At 39.7% G+C, this 25,833-nt stretch overlaps 1 protein-coding gene across 2 annotated transcripts in view; it reads left to right on the top strand.

Annotated features, from left to right (window-relative positions):
* epha7 (eph receptor A7) overlaps window positions 1–14,283 on the top strand; it is a 208,350-nt gene extending 194,067 nt beyond the window's left edge. For both annotated transcript variants that reach the window (XM_062044430.1, XM_062044429.1), the window contains 3 exons: window positions 1,014–1,207; window positions 7,835–7,990; window positions 10,820–14,283. In XM_062044430.1, the coding sequence (XP_061900414.1) occupies window positions 1,014–1,207; window positions 7,835–7,990; window positions 10,820–10,934 (465 nt within the window). In that variant the 3' untranslated portion in view covers window positions 10,935–14,283. The remainder of the gene's footprint in view (window positions 1–1,013; window positions 1,208–7,834; window positions 7,991–10,819) is intronic.
* Window positions 14,284–25,833: the final 11,550 nt, after the last annotated feature.

Here is a 25,833-nt window from a genome sequence, read left to right as displayed (position 1 = left end):
AGATGGACTGATGCAAAGTGGAAAAGTGTTCTGTGGTCTGATGAGTCCACATTTCAAATTGTTTTTGGAAACTGTGGAGGTCGTTTCCACCGGACCAAAGAGGAACAGAACCATCAGGATTGTTATAGGCGCAAAGTTCAAAAGCCAGCATCTGTGATGGTATGGGGGTGTATTAGTGCCCAAGGCATGGGTAACTTACACATCTGTGAAGGCACCATTAATGCTGGAAGGTACATACAGGTTTTGGAGCAACATATGTTGCCATCTAAACAACGTCCTTTTCATGGACGCCCCTGCTTATTTCAGCAAGACAATGCCAAGCCACATTCTGCACATGTTACAACAGCGTGGCTTCGTAGTAAGAGTGCGGATACTAGACTGGCCTGCCTGTAGTCCAGACCTGTCTCCCATTGAAAATGTGTGGCGCATTATGAAGCCTAAAATACCACAACGGAGACTGTTGAACAACTTAAACTGTACATCAGGTAAGAATGGGAAAGAATTTCACATGAAAATCTTAAAAGATTGGTCTCCTCAGTTTCCAAACGTTTACAGAGTGTTGTTAAAAGGAAAGGCCATGTAACATAGTGGTAAAAATGCCCCTGTGCCAACTTTTTTGCAATGTGTTGCTGCCCTTAAATTCTAAGTTAATGATTATTTGCAAAACAAAAAATTAAAGTTTGTCAGTTCAAACATTAAATATCTTGTATTTGCAGTCTATTCAATTGAATATAAGTTGAAAAGGATTTGCAAATCATTGTATTCTGTTTTTATTTACGATTTACACAACGTGCCAACTTCACTGGTTTTGGGGTTTATGTTACACCTCTATGGAAACGCAGTGCTTTAGAATGCTGCTAAATGTAGTGTTTAATAATAACTGTCTCCATTTATACAGAACAGTTAATGTTGTATTCTGTTTCACCACTCCATTTTTGTGGTTAAGGCATATGCAAAGTGTAACTCCTGCTTAACTTGAATTAGCATAAACTGTCTTTGTTTCCAACATCCAGGTAAATAAAGCTCTCCAGGAGGGCTACCGTCTTCCAGCGCCTATGGACTGTCCCGCAGGTCTTCATCAACTTATGTTGGATTGCTGGCAGAAAGATAGAGGAGATCGTCCCAAATTTGATCAGATAGTCAGCATTCTGGACAAGATGATTCGAAACCCAAACACACTGAAAACGCCAGTTGGAACCTGTATCAGGTGAGAAAATAAATGTGCTGGAATTCAGTGGATTATTATTTTCTGTTGTATTAAGAGGTTTTGGCAGTGTAAGATACATAATTCCCTTTTAATGGTGATATGTGTCCTAAGACACCTGTTAATGACCACCAAATTGGTGCAAAATCTATCTTCAGCGATCTATCTTGGGTATTCACATTTTCCTCCAAAAATGTGACTGTGATGTTAACACTAGAGCTCTCATCGACAAAAGTTTTTCAGAGTTGTATGTGAACCGTTTTTAAGAGCACATCCAATGGGGATTCCCTCAAATAAGCAGAGGACAAATTTCACCACATCTAGTGTGTGTGTGACAATCATTGGTACTTTAAATCTTTAAATCTTAAGCAGACATCATTTGTGACTTTTTCCACCTCAAAGAAGGCTAAAACACGCAGATTGAAAAATAAATACTGTTGCGATTGGATAGTTTAGTGAGGTCCTCTGATCGGCCCCTAACAGAAAGTGTTTCAGCAGCTGCGGGAGCCGGCCTGCATTCGAAGGGGTAGGGTTGCACGTCCGTGTTTGGATCACTTTGACGTATTAAATAGACAAAATGTCGACTGTTACAATCATGCTTTAGCCGTCAAAGTTGTTTGGTAGTGTAACATGTGACATTTTTACATAAATTATTTTACTATTCTGTACTGTTAGTGTCAAAGTTAATAGCGGCTTTGGCTTTGACACAGTAAGTAAAATAATCATAAAACAGTTGTGTACATGTGAACATGTGAAAGGATAATTCCCCATTTATTGTGGAGAGCAGTAAAGAGAGGTCTCCTGACCGAACAAAGTGGTGGAAGCTACCTACACCTACGGGTCGAGGCGGCGAGCATGTCAAATATCCAGCAAATCCTACCATGGCTGGTGGTATGGTTGTCCCGATACCAATATTTTGTTACCGGTACCAAAATGTATTTCGATACTTTTTGATACTTTTGTAAATAAAGGGGGCCACAAAAAATGGCATTATTGGCTTTATTTTAACTAAAAATCTTACGGTACATTGAACATGTGTTTCTTATTGCAATTTTGGCCTTAAATAAAATAGTGAACATACCAGACAACTTGTCTTTTAGTAGTAAGTAAGCAAACAAAGGCTCCTAATTTGTCTGCTGATGTATGCAGTAACATATTTTGTAATTTTCCATTCTATTATTTTGACAACATTATAAAGGACAAGCTGTAAAAATGTATTATTAATCCACTTGTTAATTTACTGTTAATATCTGGTTATTTTATGGTTTAACATGTTCCATTTACACTTCTGTTAAAATGTAATAATCACTTACTTTTGTGTTGTTTGGATACTTTACTGTTTTACTGTTCTGTTTGGATACTTTACATTAGTTTTGGATGATGCCACAAATTTAGGTATCGATCCGATACCAAGTAGTTGCAGGATCATACATTGGTCATATTGAAAGTCCTCATGTGTCCAGGGACGTATTTCCTGAGTTTATAAACATAATATGAATTTTTAAAAAAGGAAAAAAGATTTTGTGACAATAAAAAATATCGATGTAATCATAGTAGTATCGACTAGAGACGCTCTTGTACTTGGTATCATTACAGTGGATGTCAGGTGTATATCCACCCATGGCATTTGTTTACATTCAGGCACGCTTGCTTTTGTTAGCGGTGACGCCGGTGAGCTGTTGTATCCTCCTACGGTGTGTAGTGAAGCATGTTTAGCTATTCCTCGTCCTGCAAGGATGATACTTGTATGAAACTTATTTTATTTGTCGCCATGGAGGCGAGGATTTATGGAAGTAGAATATATGATATTAATACATATGCATATATTAATAAATATACAAATACAAATGTGATATACAAATAAATAAATAATTTGTATAAACGCGTATTTGTACATATATTTTTGAGATTTGAAAATGTATAAAAATAAATATAAAAATGTGACATACAATAAATCAAGAATTTGTATAAATAAACATGTATTTGTAAAAATATTTTTGAGATTTGAATATAAATATGCTTGATTTTGTATTTGTATTTGTATTGAATTTGCATATGTGAAGTGCTTTTTTGATTTTGTGTCAATGAGACATTCCTCCCACAAACCAGATGCACAAATAAATGTGACCTACACACTCCCCTGAACACCCAGCAGAGGGCACTGCAGCCAGAGCGGTCTGGGTCACAGAGCATGATATGCATTATATGCAAAATGCCCGGAGTTCTCTGCACAAAAACAATCCACATCTTTACAGAGAGAACGCACAATGGGCCTGAGCTAGCTAATGTTAGCGTTGTATTAGCTAATGCTAATTTATCCAGTTAATCTGAAAGACCGTGCTAGCTGCTTATTTTATTTTATCAATGCCGTTTAATGACCTTGTCCCTATGTAGATACTGATCTCTTATCAGGCTGCAGCGCCTTCTGCTGGTTGTTCAGGGGAGTGTGTAGGTCACATTTATTTGTGAATCTAGTTTGTGGGAGGAATGTCTCATCGACACAAAAGCAAAAAAGCGATCCACATATGCAAATTCAATACAAATACAAAGTCAAGCATATTTATATTCAAATCTCAAAAATATATTTACAAATACATGTTTATTTATACAAATTCTTGATTTATTTGTATGTCACATTTTTATATTTATAAATGTTATTTGTATAAATTTTATTTATACAAATTATTTATTTATTTGTATATCACATTATTATTTGTATATTTATTAATATATGCATATGTATTAATGTCATTTTGATATATATAAGTTGATGTGAGACAATTCTACTTCCATAAGGATTAGTGATTTAGAAGTAGCTGAAACATTGCCGACTGCGGATGGATTTTAGCTGCTAGCTGGCTAATTATGTCTTAAAGCACCTCTTCCTGAGGATGTTTCAGTGTTATAGCGTCACCTTTATTGTTAGTTTAAAAAAAATTAATATATATATATATATATATATGGGGAACCGGTACTTTTCAAACAGAGGATAGTTGTTACGTCGTGGTCGCATAGCTTCGCTGGTAGCGTTCCCTCCAAGGCAGAAGACAAGCAGGAGCGGCGTGCAAGTAAGATTAAGGTTTTTAATTATTTTAAGGCAGGATCAAAAATACAAACTGAGGACGCTAGCAAGTGTGGAGCTAAACAAAATTAAAATGGCACCAAGGGTGAAAAAATGAGGAAAGCAAGACTGTACAAAAATCACTAGAGCGAGGAGAAAAAAACGGGAGAACGTAACTGTTGCCTATTGCAAACATTGACCCAGCAACTATTGCTGGGTGACAGGAAGCTATAAAGGGGAGTGATTAACCAAAAATTGGTGGGAACACTAATTGCTAAACTAAGACAGGTGAGGAGAATCAGTGCCCATGGAAACCAACAGAAAACAGGGTTAAAGGGTGCACCCAGGAAACAGACTCAAACAGAAACATTACCAAACATAAATCATGCCATGACCCGGGTAACGGATCATGACAATAGTACCGTTTTTGATTCATTAGTACCGCAATACTATAGTGGTATCGGTATACCGTACAACACTAGCTGGTGGTATACTTAGATGACCTCAACTCAGGGTATAATCGGGCAGTGGAAGGAATACTTAGAGGCCCTCTCAATCCCACTGACACACCTTGCATAGGAAGCAAAGTCTAACAACACGAATGTCGACAATCACTGTAGCTGAGATAGTTTAACTCCTCAGTGGCAAAGCTGTGGTGGGGCTTCGGTGTTGAGAATTCCTTAAGGCTTTGGATTGTGGGACTGTTTTGGTTCTCACACCTCTTCAGGACCTCTGGATTAGCGCCACTACAACCGTTAGTCAAACCTCAGCTACAGGATGTGCAATGTGTTTTTTGTCCTGGTCGTGGAATTGTAAGAGGGCATGGTAGTTTTCTCAACCAGTCCACATGTGCTCAGTAGACTTGGAAAAGGCATTCGACCGTGCGTCTTGCAATGTCCTGTGAGGAGTCATCCGGGAGTACGGAATTTGTGTACAATAGTTCAGATTGCTGACCGCAAAAACCTGGCCCCTGCTTCGGGGGAGCCTGTTCTCAATGAAAGTAAAACCTGTGAAAAAGGGCAGCCTAGGGGAAGCTGGCCTTTTTCACAGGTTGGTTATGCTCTGCTGTAAAACAGTTCAATCAATCAATCACAATTTATATTTATGGGATGAAGAAGAAACTTTTGGAAGGCGCCGCAGATTTGGGGACCCCCTCCAGGTGGACTGGCGGCAATAGATGCCGTGGGGGTACAATTATTGAGTTGGTACATTAATAAATATTGCGAGAGTCCAGTAGATCGAGATGCCAACAGAGGGTTGTAGGCACTTATTCTGTTATTTGGCTACTTTACATTCAAGCTAGCTCAGCGGTTAGCATGGCTTCTTGTCTCCTCATACTCTCTTTAGCTATTTTTTCAGTCCTCCAGTGAGAGAAATTTATTTTATTACTCAGGAGCTACACCGCACTGGGCATGCACTCACTTTGGCCTTACTCAGGACTCAGTACTCAGTACTCAGGACTCAGTACTCAGGACGTCACATTGCATTAATGACGTGTTTGTTGCATGTATCAGCTTGTCGCTCTCAATTGTGCGGAACACGGTTCGAATGTGTCATCAACATGCAATATTATGACAGGGCAATATAATTAAAATTTCTTTTGGAGGCCAAATTGAATTTGTAATAACACCAAACCATGGAGAATGTCATGGACAACAAAGAAAACTGCATTTTACTGATGGCCTTTTGAATATGGATATATCCCATAATAAGATCATGAGGCCCATTGTTATGCGCCATTGGGAGAGTGGCTGTGCCAGCAACCTAAGGATTCCTGGTTCAATCCCCACCTCCTACCAACCTTGTCCCGTCCGTTGTATCCTTGAGCAAGATACTTCACCCTTGCTCATGATGGGTCGTGGTTAGGGCCTTGCATGGCAGCTCCCGCCAATGGGAGTGTGTGAATGGGTGAATGTGGAAATAGTGTCAAAGCGGTTTGAGTAATGTGAAGGTAGAAAAGCGCTATACAAGTATAACCCATTTACCATTCATCCACGACCATTAACTCATGTTACAGCATGATAATGCACAGCCCCCTGTTGCAAGGTTCTGCACACAATTCTAGGATGCTAACAACATCTCATTTCTTGCATGGCCAGTATACTTACTGAAAAATGTCACCAGTTGAGTATGTGGAGCCCATCGACATCCAGAGCCGGGTGGTGGCATTAGTGGGGAAAGTACAAGTACCTGGGAGTCCACTTGAACAGCAGACAGTACTGGTAGGACAACAGCAACGCTGTATACAAGAAGGGCATGGGCAGACTCTTTTTCCTGAGGAAGCTTAGGTCATTTAATGGGTGCAGCAAGCTGTTGGAGATCTTTTTCAGTCTGTTGTGGCCAGTGCCCTGTACTTTGCAGTAGTTTTTTGGGGGAGCAGCACCAGCAAAATGGACTTAAACCGTATTGACAAACTGATCCGGATTGCCGGCCAAACTATTGGCACACAGTTGGAGGCGTTTGTGTCAGTGGGACAGGAGGACACTGGACAAACTGCTCACCATCATGGACAATCCTGCCCACCCACTCCACCAGACAATTGAGGGACAGCAGAGCTCATACTCCAACAGGCTCCTTCAGCTTCGTTCCCACAGTGTTCGATTCAAGAACTCCTTCATTCCGCACTCCATCCAGCTGTATAATCACTCGCCATACAGCAATAGATGATATTTGTCTATTACCTGATCGCTTCTATGTTAGATACCTCTCTTTGTTTATAATATATATTTTCTGCTGGATCTACTCTTTTTTTATGCTGCCCTTTTGTTTTGCTGCAGCTGTTACATATATTGTAATATTGTACAGGGTAATTTGGATTTGTTATATATTGTATATATTATGTAATAATATAATAACATATAATAATATAGTATATCAGTATATATTATATACTGTATATATAATATGTAAATATTACATATATGTTATTTTTTATATTGCTACTATGGTACATTTTTTTTGTCTACTTTATACCTTGTTTTCGCCCTCTTTTTGTGCCCTTGTGTGCATTATCCTTTCCATCCTTTGTAACAGAGCAACTGTGTAGAACAATTTTCCTTGTGGATCATTAAAGTTTGTGTAAGTCTAAGTCTAAGTTTGGGATGCTCTGGATCAGCACACATTATATGGGGCAAATGGTGGTCACACCAGACACTGACTGGTTTTCTGTCCCACGCAGATCCCCAATACAGCAAAAATGCACATTTTGAAGTGATCTTTTATTTTGGGAATTCTCCCAAGCTTTAGTCTAAGATTGAACATGCACTCCATGATTCCACACAGCTACTGTATGGCTAATCAAACCTATAAAATAAATGGTTCACATTGTGCACCTACTGTTAGTTCCCCATATAAAATTGTAATATCATCCAACATTATTGGGGTAAACTATAACATTGATGGTAAATGTAAAACACCTCATTCAAATGATTTTATTAGTTTTGTCTATATTGTTTTACTTCTGTTTGTGAAAAAGGATGTCCGGATGTCAGTTGCCATTTTCTTATACTTTAACAGAAATTCCCTTTTTTCACAATATCCGTCAACACCTTATTGTTCTCATCCCACAGACCAATTACACCACTGCTGGATCAGAGCACACTCAATTTTGGGGCTCTCCACTCAGTGGAAAAGTGGCTAGAAGCCATCAAGATGGAACGATACCAAAATAACTTTACAGCAGCTGGCTACAGCTCCCTGAAATCTGTGGCCAGGATGTCAATTGAGTAAGTAGAAATCATTAAAAAGCACCAGAAACATCTCACCTGCACCGCATTTTTTTATTCAACCTTTATTTAACCAGGAAAAATATCCCATTGAGAATAAAAAACTATTTTTCAAGGGAGTCCTGGCCAAGAGGCAGCAAAAATTACATTCACATTACACATTAAAATGACAGGATGAACATCAAGTAAAACAGTTAAATATAACTGAGGCTGCTTCAAATGCTCTCAGTTTAGATTTAAAAACATTTAAGGACAACAATACAATCAGCTTCCAGTCTCTTTGAAACATGTACCAAGCACAAGGAACTGCATAGACAAAAGCTTTTTTCCCCAGCTCAGTGCGAGCAAAAGGGACAGAGAGCAACAGCTGATCGTTGGATCTCAGTGCATAAGAGTCTGTACTTCTTCCTGTAATCCATGTACAAATGTAAACAGGCAATGGTCCCAGAAGAGCCTTGTTAATACAAGTGTACCAATGACACTGTCTCCTAGTGAACAGAGAAGGCCATCCCACCCGAGAGTACAAGTCACAGTGGTGTGTCATGGCTCTGCATTTTCCTGTCAGGTCATGATACAAAGCAAGCTGCAAGACCAACTCTCAAGCTTATTGACTAGGGTTGTTAACAATAAACCAATGCGACCAGATATCCGGTTCAAGAAGTGTCCGGTTTGGCTGCACCAAATACAGCCCCCTCAATCGATAAAGTTTAGTTGTGAACCCTTAGGTTAATGGGGTGTAAACACATTAACCGGTTATCGTGCCCAACTGGAAATCAGTTGACGTTTTTTGTCTTTAAAACAACACGAGAGCCCGGGTTGTCCGTGAAAAGAGTAACGCTTGTCATGTAACTGGAGACGAGAATAGACAGATATATACATGGATGGTCGCATGAGACTAGCAATCAGTAAACAGTTTATCTCTAAAACAACGAGAGTCATGGCTGCCCGCCAAATAATTATCCACAGATACGTAACGTCAACACCGAGGACTCTGTGCTGTGGCGTCAATATTGTAACATCCTAACTAATGGAGGCTTAGACAGATTCCCAGTTTGTCTTTCTTTATTTCACAACATGCAACGTTCTTGTACAACGGCAGCTTTACATTGACTTTTCAACTCTACAACAGGTTACTGTTATTCTCATGGCGTTCAATTGATAATTGATTAGTTGTCTTAGAAGACTTTTGGCCTCTATCCGAGTAGTTTTCATCAGTTCAGGCTCATAGACTTAGCTTGGACAGATCTAGTCTGAGCGTTTTGTGTCTTAGTCTTAACTATTTCAATCAATCAATCAAAGTTTACTTATATACCCCTTAATCACAAATGTCTCAAAGGGCTGCACAAGCCTCAACAACATCCTCGGCTCAGATGCCACATCAGGGCAAGACATAACTCCACCCAATGGGAACTTGGGAAGGGACCGCAGATGTGGGGACCCCCTCTCTTGGTGACAGGTGCAATGGATGCAGAGTGGACATGGTTAATAATGTGAGAGTCCAGTCCATAGTGGGGCCAGCAGGGGAACATCTTGCATGTAGATACATTGCGATGCAGAGACGTCTGATGCATAAGGAGTGGTCCACTCCGCGTCCCGACTTCATGTGAGAGTCCAGTCCATTGGGAAGCCAGCAGGGGATCATCTTGAATGGAGACAAGTCAGCAGCACAGAGACGTCACCAACTGATGCAAAGAGGAGTGGTCCATCCTGGGTCCCGACTTTGAACAGCTAGCGCTTCCTCCCTGGAGGTTGATCCGTGGTCACCTGATAACATCTTCATGCAGGAGAGGGGGGCAGAGCAGAAAAGAGAGACAGCAGATCAACTGGTCAAAAAAGGGGTCTATTTAAAGGCTAGAGTATACAAATGAGTAAATACAACGTTAGGGTGAATATAAATTTAAAACATTTTGTTCATTTTTTCTGAAATATCAGAGTGAGAAACTGAAAATATGTGAAGTACATTGTGGTACATGTACATTGCATACTGTGCATTGTATGTATATTGGAAAAACCGAAAACCATAAGAATATCCTGAAATAACATTTTAATCCTTACTAAATTCACAAATAATATACTGGCACATTAAAATTCATGGATTGATTTGTCAACTCAGTTATACGTGTAATCTGACCTCGTTGACGTTTAACATAGTAGGATCCTTAGAGCAGTTTTTGTTCAGGTTTTTTATAAACTGCAGAAAGTATTTTTTCCCCCAGTTGGTAGGTGTGTCAGTAACTTTACATACATCTTAAATTGTACTATGGTTCAAAATCAAACAATCATAGTTTATTTATCATAAATGCCTCAAAGGGCTGCACAAACCACGACATCCTCGGCTCAGATCCCACATCAGGGCAAGACAAAACTCAAACCAACGGGAACAATCAGAAACCTTGGAAGGGGCCGCCGGTGCAATGGATGCCGAGTGAATATGGTTAATAATGTGAGGCTCCAGTCCATAGGGGGGCCAGCAGGGATCCTCTTGTATGAATAAAAATAATCAAGTAGTCTAGCTGTGACCATAAGAATATTGAAAATATCAAAAGGTTTACTACAGCTGGAAAGGAGTTCTCAGGGGATAAAATATACTGTAGCTGACAATGTTCGTAATAATGAAGTTATTAAAAACTCCTGACAGAGATGACAGAAACTGAGGACACAACTTTGACAGGCGGAATTTTTTTTTTCCTTCAACATTGTCTTATTTTCTTCTGGGAGACTCCTGTGTCATTTCCAATTAAAACAACATTAACAAAGTAACTTGAAGTCAAAATTTGCCAGTGGTATGAATAACTTCTGCACAGACTGATATTGTTTCTTGTGTTCCAGGGATGTCAGGAGCTTGGGTATTACACTGGTGGGCCATCAGAAAAAGATCATGAGCAGCATACAGACGATGAGATCGCAGATGCTGCGTCTTCACAATGCAGGTGTCCAAGTCTGATGGAAGCAAAACAACTTGTATAGAGTTGAAGAAATGGAATATCATGCCAGCCTCACGTATTGTCGGTGTGCCTGCAGCGGGAACATTTTTTTGTCTTCAATGAGACATTGCGGACTTGAAGGAGATGACAAATGAGAAGCAACAATGGACGAGGCAAATCGGATTTCTTTTTTTTTTTTTTCCAATGAGCTAATGAACACATATCAAATGCTGTGTTAAGAATTAAGTGTTTAAACTTAAAGACACACGCTATTGGCGATGGTTTTCCTTCGAAAACTGTTTGTTTTCTTCAACTTGGAAACAGGGTATACTCAGTAGCAGCCAAAAATGGAGAAAACGTACTTTCAGGGTGGGTTAGGCTCTGGGATAGAATTCAAAATCATTTTTTAACTTGGACTTTGGAACAGGGTATACTCAGTCTTATCCAAATATGGAGAAGGTGTGTTTTCTTTTGACCTGTGGAAACTATTTCAACCTCCTGTACTTGTTGGAAGAACAGTTTTCTGAAACCGTTATTTTCAATTCTTTTATGTGCTACACTGATAGGCCTTGTCAACACGGGAACACTTGTGGTCTTTAGTTTGATGGGTTGAAAACAAGGTTGGATCCATACACGTCGACATCAAATCAATAATATGTTATGTTCAGACAGAAATGGATCAATGGGTGAAAACAATGTAATACATATGCCACGCCTACGTGTGGCGCTCTAAGCCAGGGGTGTCCAAACTAAGGCTTTCATCCTAAATCTGGCCTGTGGTATGTCTTGAAACAGTTTTTAATAATATTCAAGTTATTATAAGTTGCTTACTTCTTCTGGTCACAGTCACTTAAGTTAGCCGAAGGCCATCTATTATTTAAATGAAGCTATTTAAACAATCTTTCCTGACCATTGTGCAAACAAATAAAAAACAACACATTTACATAAATGTACCACTTTTTTAGCTTTAGTGGTGCTATACTGTTAATGGCGTTGTGCAGGGCAATTTCTCTAAAGTAATGATCGGACATTACTTTAGTGTACGGGAGTACCATAACTTTGGAGGTGGTGACATCCAGGACAAGGACTCTGGGTACACCCTGGACAAGTCGCCGCCTCATCGCAGGGCCAACACAGATAGACAGACAACATTCACACTCACATTCACACACTAGAGCCATCTGATGCGCCACGCACGGGGAAATATTCATATGGATATTAAAATCCCCCATTGTAATTATATTATCTGTGTGCGTCACGAGATCAGCGACAAACTCTGAATATTCACTGATAAAGTCCGAATACGGCCGCACATGTACCACACAATCTCACCTGTCCACTGAATTATGTGGAAATTGTAAAAATTGTCCAAGCATCATACCCAATTCCAAATCACACCCATCTAAAATCTACTGCAAAGCAAGATGGGTAAAATGCAAAACACTCTCTTTACAGTTTGCCATGTTTGGCGCATTTTAGCTTTGTTTGATGATTCTGATTGATTACACAACATTAAGGAGGTCATCTGCGAAGTAAACAAGGTTGAACTTTTACACACTCTTAATATTTAATGTTTTATTGTTCTTACTTCATATTGTAGTGTCATCACAGTCTGATGGGGGTTGTTAACAACAGTTAAAAGTTATGTTTTGTTGTTCAGTTTGTTAGTTATAGCCTGCTTTAATTAATGCTGTAGCCAACTTAAATGTCTCTGATTCGATAATATCGTAAATCCTACACTTTTATTTATGCACAAATAATCATAGTTACGTTACGATCCTTGCTCTGCTGCTTAGCAAAAAATGTGTTTTGTTTGTGCGTGTGTGAGCGCTCTTGGGGCTCCGTATGACATCATATTGGCCATTTCCATTTATATCGCAGATTGTACTGTATTTTTACATGTTTGACAAACTTCTCACTTCAATTTGATATAAAATTAATATCAAACTTAAACTTAATCGATCACGTAAAAACAGCAGTATACACTTTATCAGCGCCAGTGTTGGGTTAGTTACTGAAAACCAGTAACTAGTTACAGTTACTAGTTACTTTATTTCAAAAGTAACTCAGTTACTTACACCAAAAAGTAATGCGTTACTGTGAAAAGTAACTATTTAGTTTAGTTTTAAGGCCATCTTTAATGCCCTTTTAGCCTTCATTTCAGTACTGTTATTGCACTGGAGAATAATACAATCTGTTGATCAACTTGACATGCATTTGCATCACTGAACTCTGCTAAGCAATGTGGTCGACATACAACACACAAAGACAAAGATATGTTTCAAAGGGCCAATTTGTTTCAGGCCAGAACAAATTGACAAAACTATTTTAAATAGCTGCAACATAACATACATAAGTAATAAACAGCATAATAACAACATAGCTGTAAACCAAGGAAGGCACACATTACATACACAAAGCCTAACCAGGCGTTTTTTTCTCTCAAGAAATTCTGAAATAAAATCATGTCTGAAGCCCAGAACACTCTACGCATTTCCCCAGTTTTAGTTTAGAGATAAGGAAAGATTGGCCTGGTCCATTAGGATCCCTCTTTATGTTTGTGAACTTTATAGTCTATACATTTAGAGTGATGCAATAATCAAACACTCTAGAAGTCTAGAATGAAAGAGTATATAAGAGAATTGACAGAGTGTGTGTACCTTCAGTGCTGAATGATGAGCAGAGGCAGGTGCCTTGTTAAAATCCAGCCGCTGTTGCTCAGGAGGTGAAGTGTGTCTCTCATTACTTGCTTCGTCGAAGCATGTTGCTTCTGTAGCTATTTCAGCAGATTTGAATTGCTATGATAGGATCTTTGATCCAAGACACAACTTACATTTAACTAAAATGTTCTTTTCTTTGTGGTCGATAAAGAAAAGTAGTGAGAATATCTCCATGTTAAGAAACTCGACTTCTGGCTCCGCCCAGATGTAAACACAGACACGCCCCCTCCCACACACACACACATACACAGCGTGCGCCTCTTTTCCGGTCGCCTCTTCTGCAGCGCTCCAATAAAACACTCAGATCTTCTCTGTTTCTAGCCCAGGGGTCGGCAACCTTTACCACTCAAAGAGCCATTTTGACCAGTTTCACAAATTAAAGTTAACAATGGGAGCCACAAAACTCTTTTGAAATTTAAAATGAAATAACACTGCATACAAAGTTTTTTTTGCTTTGTGCTATGTATAAACCAGGAGTCTCAGACGCGCGGCCCGCACCTTAATATGAACATTTTATGTTAGTGCGGCCCGCGAGTTTTATCTGAATGGCGCTTGACAGCGTCATACTTGCCAACCCTTCCGATTTGTCCGGAGACTCCAGAAAATTAAGGAAACTATTCTCTCGAATATCTACTGATTTTCACCCTTAACAACAATATTAAGGGCGGGCCGTGATGGCACAGCATTTAACGTCCTCTACAACATGTACAAACAGCGTGCCAACCCAGCCACATGTTGCATGCAGCTTCTGCTTGCACATGTACGTGACAGCAAGGCATACTTGGTCAAAAGCCATACAGGTTACACTGACGGTGACCGTATAAAACAACTTTAACACTCTTACTAATATGCGCCACACTGTGAACCCACACAAAACAAGAATGACAAACACATTTCGGGAGAACATCCGCACCGTAACACAACATAAACACAACAGAACAAATACCCAGAATCCCACGCAGCCCTAACTCTTGCGGGCTACATTATACACCCCCGCTACCACCAAACCCCGCCCACCTCAACCGACGCGGGGGGGGGGGGCGCGGGGTTTGGTGGTAGCAGGGGTGTATAATGTAGCCCGGAAGAGTTAGGGCTGCAAGGTGTTCTGGGTATTTGTTCTGTTGTGTTTATGTTGTGTTACGGTGCGGATGTTCTCCTGAAATGTGTTTGTCATTCTTGTTTGGTGTGGGTTCACAGTGTGGCGCATATTAGTAAGAGTGTTAAAGTTGTTTTACACGGTCACCGTCAGTGTAACCTGTATGGCTGTTGACCAAGTATGCCTTGCTGTCGCTTACGTGTTCAAGCAGAAGATGCATACAACACGAGGTTGGGCCAGCACGCTGTGTGTACAGGTTGTTGAGGGTGTAAAATGCTGTACCATCATGGCACGCCCTTGTTATAGTTGTTAAGGTGAAAATCTGAGAATATTTGGCCCGGGAAATTTCTGGGAGAGGCACTAAAATACGGAAGTCACCTTGGAAAATCGGGAGGGTCGGAAAGTATGCAGCTGAGCCGCATCAGAGTGGTCAAAGAGCCGCATGCGGCTCCGGAGCTGCGGGTTGCCGACCCCTGTTCTAGCCGATACTACATAAAAAATAACGCAGTAACGCATCATGTAGTAACAGTAACTGAGTTACTGAATATAAAAAATAACGCGTTAGATTACTAGTTACCGCCGAAAGTAACGGCGTTACAGTAACTTTGTAACGCGTTAGTCCCAACACTGATCAGCGGACACACGCACACTCTCACAGTTCACACTGATTTGGGAAGATATTCATAAAAAAACAGAGGTTTTATATTGAAATTTGAAATATAAAATATTGTGACTTTCTTCTGATTTATTTAGACTTTTACATATCACTACACTTATACATGTATACAGTAGATCAGTGATTCTCAAACTGTGGTACATGTCTCACTAGTGGTACGTGGGCTTCATCCACTGTTACATCAAAGAATCACCTAATTAAATATTCAAACACAGTGTTACTGTTCAAACCGTGTGTAATGTTACAGTGGCCAATAATATTCAATATACATGTTAAATAAAACATTGGGATTGTTATTGATGAATATACTACTGCATTTTAATGTTGGTATTCATGGTGGTACTTGGAGATCCAAGTGTTTTCTGAGGTTGTACTTAGTAAAAAAAAAAATTTAGAACAACTGCAGTAGATAGATAGATATCAAATTTTTAGCCCAAGTGACCCAAGAGTCAAAATGTTTGGACACCCCTGCTTAAAGGCCTACTGAAATGAAATGTTTTTATTTAAACGGGGATAGCAGATCCATTCTATGTGTCATACTTGATTATTTCGCGATATTGCCATATTTTTGCTGAAAGGATTTAGTAGAGAACATCGACGATAAAGATGCAACTTTTGGTCGGTGATAAAAAAAGCTTTGCCTGTACCGGAAGTAGCGTGACGTCGCAGGTTGAAGGGCTCCTCACATTTCCCCATTGTTTTCAATGCAGCGAGAGCGATTCGGACCGAGAAAGCAACGATTACCCCATTAATTCAAGCAAGGATGAAAGATTTGTGGATGAGGAACATGAGAGTGAAGGACTAGAGTGCAGTGCAGGACGTATCTTTTTTTGTTCTGACCGTAACTTAGGTGCAAGCTGGCTCATTGGATTCCACACTCTCTCCTTTTTCTATTGTGGATCACGGATTTGTATTTTAAACCACCTCGGATACTATATCCTCTTGAAAATGAGAGTCGAGAACGCGGAATGGACATTCACAGTGACTTTTATCTCCACGACAATACATCGGCGAAGCTCTTTAGCTACGGAGCTAACGTGATAGCATCGTGCTTAAATGCTGATAGAAACAAAAGAAATAAACCCCTGACTGGAAGGATAGACAGAAAATCAACAATACTATTAAACCATGGACATGTAACTACACGGTTAATGCTTTCCAGGCTGGGGAAGCTTAACAATGCTGTTGCTAACGACGCCATTGAAGCTAACTTACCAACGGGACCTCACAGAGCTATGCTAAAAACATTAGCTATCCACCTACGCCAGCCCTCATCTGCTCATCAACAGCCGTGCTCACCTGCGTTCCAGCGATCGACGGCGCGACGAAGGACTTCACCCGATCATAGATACGGTCGGCGGCCCGGAGACAGAGGAAGTCAAGGTGAGGTCGGCGGCTAGCGCGTCTGCTATCCATCTCAAAGTCCTCCTGGTTGTGTTGCTGTAGCCAGCCGCTAATGCACCGATCCCACCTGCAACTTTCTTCTTTGCAGTCTTCATTGTTCATTAAACAAATTGCAAAAGATTCACCAACACAGATGTCCAGAATACTGTGGAATTTTGAGATGAAAACAGCTTTTTGTATTGGATTCAATGGGGTCCGAATACTTCCGTTTCAACGATTGATGTCACGCGCATACGTCATCATACATAGACGTTTTCAACCGGAAGTTTAGCGGAAAATTTTAAATTGCACTTTATAAGTTAACCCGGCAGTATTGGCATGTGTTGCAATGTTAAGATTTCATTATTGATATATAAACTATCAGACTGCGTGATCGGTAGTAGTGGGTTTCAGTAGGCCTTTAAATGGACACAGACATAAGAAGAAAAAGTGCATGTGAAAAGGTCCGTCATCTTCTGCTACAAAATAAGATGATGGCAAACGCACGTAAGAAAACTGTGTCTTGTCTGGACTGATGATAAAACGGAATTACTTCTGCAAAGAGTACACAATTATTGTTTTTCTTGTTACTGCCTGTTTGCGTGCAGGTCTGTGATGGTGACAACGAAAAGCCAAAACGATACAATACTTATGCCGTCCCCCACCTAAAAACGTCCCCGTGTGGACAAGGCCTAAATAAACTTTTCTATACCTTTTTTTACTCTTTGCCAATGTAGCAATACTGTTAAAGTTTTAACGCAGGAAGTATTTGCTGGGTCAGTGCACTGCTGAAAAGCTATATTGAAGCCCCTATAACTTGTTTTGATAGAAATATGCCTACATGTTGCACAGTTTCGGGGGCATTCTTCAGCTGCAAATACATCTTCCGTATTTTTGGGACCATAAGGCGCATCAGATTATAAGGCGCACTGTCGACGAATGGGTCTATTCGAGTCAATTTTCATACGAAAGGCAGACCAGATTATATAGCGCATTAAAGGGGTCATATTATGATTTTTTTTTCTACATTTAAAATACTTCCATGTGGTCTACATAACATGTAATGGTGGTTCTTTGCTCAAAATGTTGCATAGATTATGTTTTACAGACCATATTTAATCCGTTTATGGGCCGTCTCTTCAGGGCGGTCTGATAACGTGGCTCCACTTAGACACCGTCTTTTCCCTGTCATCTTTTGTTGTAGTTTTTAGCACTTCTATCGTGAGTCTACTGACAGATATAAGTTAGAACTGTACACAACTTTATATTAGAAATGGCAAAAGGAGGGAACGAATGCCCCACAACAAGAGGATAGAGAAGAAGAAAAAGGAGCTTATTGACTACAATGGCGAATGCACGCACATGTTTGGGACTTATGCAGATCCCAAATACACATCAGCAGGAACCAATAGCTAAGAAAAGTTGGTTTGGTTTTGCTGAATAGGTCAAAACAAAGCGCTAAATAATGTCTCCTAATAGGTGCCATTATGGGGTCCTTAAACACACCATAATAATATCCGTACGTTGAAGCACAGTACGTCTGACTACGGTAGCCTAAAGCACCGCGTTCCATCAAGCAGTGCGGCTTCAAAGCTTACCAAAGTCGTACTAAAACTTTTTGACAGACTTTTGAGCGCTGCGTGTAATGTTCTATATTGTCAATCAAACATCAAAGTGTTGCTTGCTTACCGGTATTTGCTAGCGCCTTTTATTGAACAGGCGTCATCACGTATCTCCTATGTGTAACTGCTATCTACAGGTCACACTTATCATTACACCACGACCAGAATAAGCACAATCAGAATGAATACATACTGTATATAAGGTGCACAAGGTAATAAGACGCACTGTCAATTTTTGAGAAAACGAAGGTGTTTTAAGTGTGCCTTATAGTCCGAAAAATACGGTAATTGAAAATGAAAAAAGATTAAGTGTTTGACTAATTGCCAGTGCGAACGCTTTTTTAAATTATTTTATTTAGGCTGAGCTTATTTATTTTATTTTTATTTTTTCCTTGGAGTATGATGTTTCCTTATCTGAAACTTGCACTGCTGAAATCAAGTTCAAGGACATATTTTATGCTGAAGTGCGAGTGTGCGAAGAAGAGATGAACTAAACAAAGCAATAATTACCAGGTAGGAAAGGGTCTTCACTTGAGATTTCCAAGGTGCTAGTCATGTGTGCTGGGAGGAGAAAGCCTCTTTGGAAGCACTATTTAAACACTAAAAAGTGGATATTTAGCGGTGGTCACATCGCATTCACCAGCATTGCTGCCTGAAGATCAAAAGAACAATTTGAGTTGCTGGACCAAAAATTGGGCAAAGACAGCAGATTGTGTTGCTAAATTGCCCTCTGTGTTTTCTCATCTGCTCTGTGTATTCTATACTGATCAAAACGAATGGCAAATGCATTTTATTTGAATGGCAGAGACAATTTCTTTGTATAGCCAATATAATCATCACAATTTATACCTCAAACCTCTAAAACGTTGCCACCCAAAAGAGTTTACAGAGCAGTATTATTTAAACATGATAAGGAAATTCCGCTATTTCAATATGTGTGTGTATTTTTCCCCACCCAAAGAAACATGTTTACATTGGTTTACTAAGGTTAAAGCACCGCTCATCAGAAATGACCTTCTGGCTCTCTGTTTGCACTAAGTTTGTGTGGAGTGTTTTAAAAATCTGCCTAGTGTTAATAAATTGTAAAGGCAGGGGAACCAAAAATGTAATTAAGCCTGTCCGTGGGACGAGTGGGACTTGGGCTTTGAAAGGAAATGCATTGTACTTTATTTACTAGTATTGATCATTGTTTATTGGACCTATGATCCTAAATAAACAAGTGAGAAAAACATCAGAAACATTGTTCTCATATACTCATTGCGCTGGCGTTGACAATGCAATGTCTTGCTGGTGTGTTGAATTATACCGTGTACCATTTTCTTTCATGATCGTGAACCAGCATGTATTTGTATTTGGTCACAGAATCATTTAGAGGATTATTATCCTATTAAGGATATATGCCCTTAGATAGCTTTGGACGCAGATGTCCATCACAAGCTCTCTAGACAGTGATGGCTCTTGTTCTCGGGAAATTGGAGTCTTAGAGGATAGCAGCAGTTGGATTTTAGGAGGAAGTGTAAAGACATTAGCAACATCTGGTAGGGAGCCCTCACAAGTAGGAGTAGAGGATAGGGGTCAGAGGTCACCCGACTCAAACCGATCAGAGGAAATAGGTTGACTGGCCATGCAACAAATTGGGCTTTGTCCAGACTGGCTGGCTCCAAGGTTAGAGTTACTAAGAGTGGGGTCTTCGTGTAAGGGGTATTCAGGCACAGTGGTCCGAGAGGACAGCAGAATAGTAATCAGGCCCATCCTTTTTCTCCTGGAAGCTGCAGTTCCAGTCTAAGGCTCGCTGAAACAAATAAATCTTTTTGTTCGACGATTCCTCGTTAGCATCTTCTTGGCTGATCACCCACCACAGTCACTCTGTCCTGGGAGACTGGCATGACCATCAAGTATACAACACTAGCTAATTGCTAAACAGCTATCGAAAGAGACACCATATGTTTCTGTCTGATATTACGGGCCGGGTCACTATGATATTTGCTAAATTAACTAGCAGTGGGAATGCTCGTAACCTAAATTATTGCATGCAACCTATTGCATAATTAGCCAACAGACAGCTGATATCCCCAAAACCTTGTGAGGTACCACCTTATGTAAGTATTCACAGCGTTTTCTTTTTTGCAGCTTTGGCTACACTTACAGTCTCAAGTCTCGGCTCGGCACACCTCTCTTTAGGCATTTTCGCCGATTGTTCTTTACAGGGGCAGAGTGGCCCAGATGTTAGAGCAGCTTTGTCAGCAACTTAAGGGTTCCTGGTTCAAATCCAACTTTTGCCATCAAGGTACGGCCTTGCACAGCAGCTTCTGTTATCAGTATGTACGCGTGAAAAGGTGAATGTGACGTATGATGTAAAGCGATTTGGGTATGGCGCAGATATAGTAAAGCGCTATACAAATACAGACCATTACCGTTTACAACACTTCAAATGGCCACTCAAGAACAGAGTTTTCCTGAAGCCACTCCTTCAATATCTTGGCAGTTTGGATTGTTGTCATGCTGAAAGATGAACCGTCACCCCATTCTAAGGGCAATAGCGTTCTGGAGCAGATGTGCATCCAGGAAGTGCCTGTGCATTGCTACATTCATCTTATCATCTACCCTGCTTAGTCTTATCAGTTCCTGCCATGTTTTACTATTGTGTGCATTTCCAAATCATATCCAATCAACTGACATCGAGTTGTAGAAACAGAATGATTGGTCAATACAGGATGTACCAAAGCTTGTGATTTTGAGCTTCTTGGCAAATGCTGTGATTTACTTATTATGTACATGTGATTTCTTTAGTTTTTTTTGTTTTTACTATTGTTTTTAATACATTTTTAAACATTAAAATAAAAAAGTTTCATGCAATTTGTGTGGTGGTCTCCAGGGCTTCGGTGTTGTCCAGGAAGCTTTTCCTAGGAGAGAGGCTCATTAAGTAGGTGTCGGTTGTTTCAGCTTGTGTAGTGACTGCTCTGCGGATGTTCAGGGGGGGCGATGCCGGAGAGGGTGTGGAGACAGTGGACAGGGGTTCTTTTGGTGCACCTGGTCACTATCCTGCAAGTCTCATTAATGAGGGGTCTAGCTTCTCTGTGTGGCATGAACTGCTCCACACTGGGCAGGTATATTCTGCAGCAGAAAAGCACAAGTCCAAAGCAGATGTGCCCCCCACTTCGAGTGGGTCGGTTGGCTGTTCCTGCTGGAGACCTTGGCTCTTGTCTTCTCAATACTTTTTAACTAAAGATTGGGTCGAAAGTGGCTTCGAGATAGGCTGCTAGCCGATGGTTTTCGGGCTTTATTCTGTCCCAGTTGGCCTCTCTGTTCTTGAGATGGAAGCTGAAGATTTGCCATGATTGTTTAACAATCAGACGAATCACACTTATGAATTTGCAATAATCATGATTAATCACAGGTTGAAATTCACACAAAAAAAGACCCCAATATTAGGAAACAAATGTAATTTTGCTGTCAGAATGTCATACAGGCACGTATATATTTGCTTAAATCTAACAATTTTGTCTAAAGTCCAATCTTGGTTTATTTTGGGCAGTCAGAGTCTCCTCACTCATCTGTGCGCTGATGTATGCATTGACCTGATCACTGCCTGTATAACAACACACACCTTTTGGGTAATCATCCACGGTTAAGGTAAAGGAGCATGTGTGGTCAAAATAAATTGTGTGATCAATCTTCATATATACATAAAATTCACATGATGTCATAGTTTTGATTAATATGTGTATATATAACACACCGGAGCTCTCAGTCGACTGATCCAGGAAGCCAAAGCCAGCAAAGGAAATCTGACTGTTGTTTGATTGGATTTTGGCCAATGCCTACGGATCAATACCATCCCTCACACTCTCATCCACACAGCATTAGAATGCTACCAAATCCCTCAGCCCATCAAGGCAATCATCACCAGCTACTTCAGTGGAATCCAGTTAAGTTCAAGACAGCCAACTGTACAACTCAGTGACATAGTCTGGAAAAGGGCATCGTAACTGGCTGCACAATCTCCCCCATCTTTTTTGTCATGAGAATTGACCTCCTAATAACAGCTGCGGAGAAAGAAGTTGGGGACCCAAAAATGATCTCGGGCATCAGATAACCCACAATAAGAGGTTACATGTACAACGTTACCGTGATGGCCATAACCCTTGTGGAGGCAAGGTGGGTGCTGACTGTTCTGGACCACACCATAAATCCGGGAGCATGGTGATCAGGGACAGGAAACAGACCAACAGGTTCAAGCTGCATGTGCAAGGAGAAGTAACTCCATCAGTAGAGAAGAACCCAATCAAGTGCCTTGGAAAGTGGTTCAGTGACAAGAACAACATTGCTCGAACAGAGGAATGGCTAAGAAGGATCCAATAATCGGGACTCCCGGGTAAGTTTACAGTATGGCTTTATCAACATGGACTGCTGCCAAGACACATGTGGATGCTGACAAGCATAGGAAGAGTGGAGAGGAAGATCAATAACAATCTCCGAAAGTGGTTGGGCATACCTCCAAGCTTCACTGCTGTAGGTCTCTACATAAGATCAAGGCAACTCCAACGTCCTCTTTCATCTGGGGAAGAGGAATGCAAGGTAGCCAAGTGCAGAGTTGGAATGACGTAAAGAGACTCCCAGGATGAGCTTGTCAGACACGTGCATCACCACAAAATCAGGAGTCAAGTAGGCAGGTAAAACATCTGTTGCACACGTTGAATACATCCTAAAGCTACGTCACATCATTGGAGCTCCATGTATGAGAAGACAGGGTCTTGGAATATCTAATTTCCAACAATAGAGGAAAGCAAGAACCAGTGACAAGAAGAGCCACGATCCAGGAGGAAGTAGAAAACCTGGAGGAGGAAAGACAACAGCCAAAGGTAAGTTAAGTTAAGTTCTCAAGGAGCCTAGACCAACTGTGACCTCCCACAGAGAAAAATCACTTGGTCGGACCTATGGAGACTGAAACAGTTACGCATTTTTTTTCCTGCTAAAATGAGTGTATGACACATTTCAATCCAACAAAATTTGCACAAGTGGGGTATGAGAGAGGGGAACAATGTCACACATCTTGTCCATATGGAAAACAGTACTCATCCAAGGAAGGTTCAGATGGCGCCATGACACTTGCTAACACCCTAGAGCAGGAGAGAAGGCAGAAACGCCAACCCCTTGGAAACAGTAATCCAGTTTGTAAGGGAGGCAGAAAATCCACCAACCACAATGACAATAAGAACCAGTCTGCTACAAAAGGTTCAATCATGACAAATGAAGGTCGATCTGGTGGGAAGGCAGCGGTTCCCCCAAACTGCCCAGACAGCCCAGAGGCTGGAGGTGGTGTTGTGGTCCTAATAAAACTTACAATTCCATCGGAAGAAGGGCGTGAACAGGCCATTGAAAGAAAGAGAGCCAAATATCAAGACCTTTTGCATGATTGCAGAAAGAAAGGATGGCAGGTGTGGCTGTAGAGGATTCTCTGCCCAGTCAGTGTTGAGAATGCTAACAGCCTTTGGAGTCACAGGAAAGACAAGCAGCAAGCAGGATGGATAATGCAACACATTCTTTATTATCATGTACATTCTGGGTGTCTGTCAGTTTTAGCTTTCTATCAGATATTATTGTGAGTTTTTGTTTTAGTTTGCCATGTATAGTATATACACATTATGTATGTATATATATATATATATATATATATATATATATATATATATATATATATATATATATATATATATATATATATATATATATATATACAGTGGGGCAAAAAAGTATTTAGTCAGCCACCCATTGATTGTCAATGGGTGGCTGACTAAATACTTTTTTGCCCCACTGTATATATATATATATATATATACACAGTACATATATACATATATATATATACACAGTATATATATATATATATATATATATATATATATATATATATATATATATATCTATCTATCTATCTATCTATCTATCTATCTATCTATCTATCTATCTATATATGTACACATATATATATATATCTATATATATATATATATATCTATATATATCTATATATATATATATATATATAGATATATATATATACTGTGTATATATATATATGTATATATATACTGTGTATATATATATATGTATATATATACTGTATATATATATATATATATATATATATATATATATACTGTGTATATATATATATATATATATATATATATATATACTGTGTATATATATATATATATATATATATATATATATATATATATATATATATATATATATATATATATATATATATATATACTGTGTATATATACTGTGTATATATACTGTGTATATATATATATGTATATATATACTGTGTGTGTATATATATATATATATATATGTATATATATATATATATATATATATATATATATATATATATATATATATATATATATATATATACATACAAGCTGCAAGAAAAAGTATGTGAACCCTTTGGGATTAAAACGTGGATTTCTGCATAAATTGGTGACAATTTCACAGTTTGGATAAGGTTTTGATGTTGGTGTGCTGTGCCTTTTTTCCTCCCCACATAGCGTTGTGTGTTCCTTCCAAACAACTCCATTTTGGTTTCATCTGTCCACATTCAGGTGCTCTTTTGCAAATTTCAAAGGTGCAGCAAAGTTTTTTTGGACAGCAGTGCCTTCCTCCGTGGTGTCCTCCAATGAACTCCATTCTTGTTCAATGTTTTACGTATTGTAGATTCGTCAACAATAATGTCAGCATGTGCCAGCGATTTCTGTAAGTCTGTAGGTGACACTCTAGGATTCTTCTTCACCTCACTGAGCCTTCTGCGCTGTGCTCTAACAGTCATTTTTACAGGTTGACCACGCCGAGGGAGACTAGCTACAGTACTGAACTTTCTCCAATTGTCTGTCTTACCGTGGACATCAAGGTTTTTAGAGATACTTTTGTAACCCTTTCCAGCTTTATGCAAGTGTACAATTCTGGATTGTAGATCAATTGTGATAGGCATGGTTCACATCAGGCAATGCTTCTTGAGAACAGCACACTTATCACAAGTGTTTGTTTTTTATAGGGCAGGGCAGCTTTAACCAACACATATATCTCGTCACATTGGTTAGACTCCATGTTGTCTGAGTTCTGGCTCCAATCAGCTCTTGGAGAAGTCATTAGCCTAGTGGTTCACATACTTTTTCCACCCTGCACTGTGAATGTTTACATGTTGTGTTCAATAAAAAGTTGTAGATGACGTGCTTTGCAGTCTGCTCGCCAAATCCACATTCTCGGAAAATCGTATCCATGGCCCGATTAATCTTGGAAAGTTAATATTTCAAGTTGGGGAGGTGCCCACCCATTGTGTAGCTGTCACCAAGAAGGGATGTTTTAGGAGTGGTTTTATATTTATTATATTTATTTTATATTTATCCC

Source organism: Entelurus aequoreus, linkage group LG04, assembly GCF_033978785.1.
Source record: "Entelurus aequoreus isolate RoL-2023_Sb linkage group LG04, RoL_Eaeq_v1.1, whole genome shotgun sequence".
NCBI classification, from domain to species: domain Eukaryota; kingdom Metazoa; phylum Chordata; class Actinopteri; order Syngnathiformes; family Syngnathidae; genus Entelurus; species Entelurus aequoreus.
The sequence above is the reverse complement of the archived record's forward strand: the minus strand, read 5'-3'. Positions and strand labels throughout refer to the sequence as shown.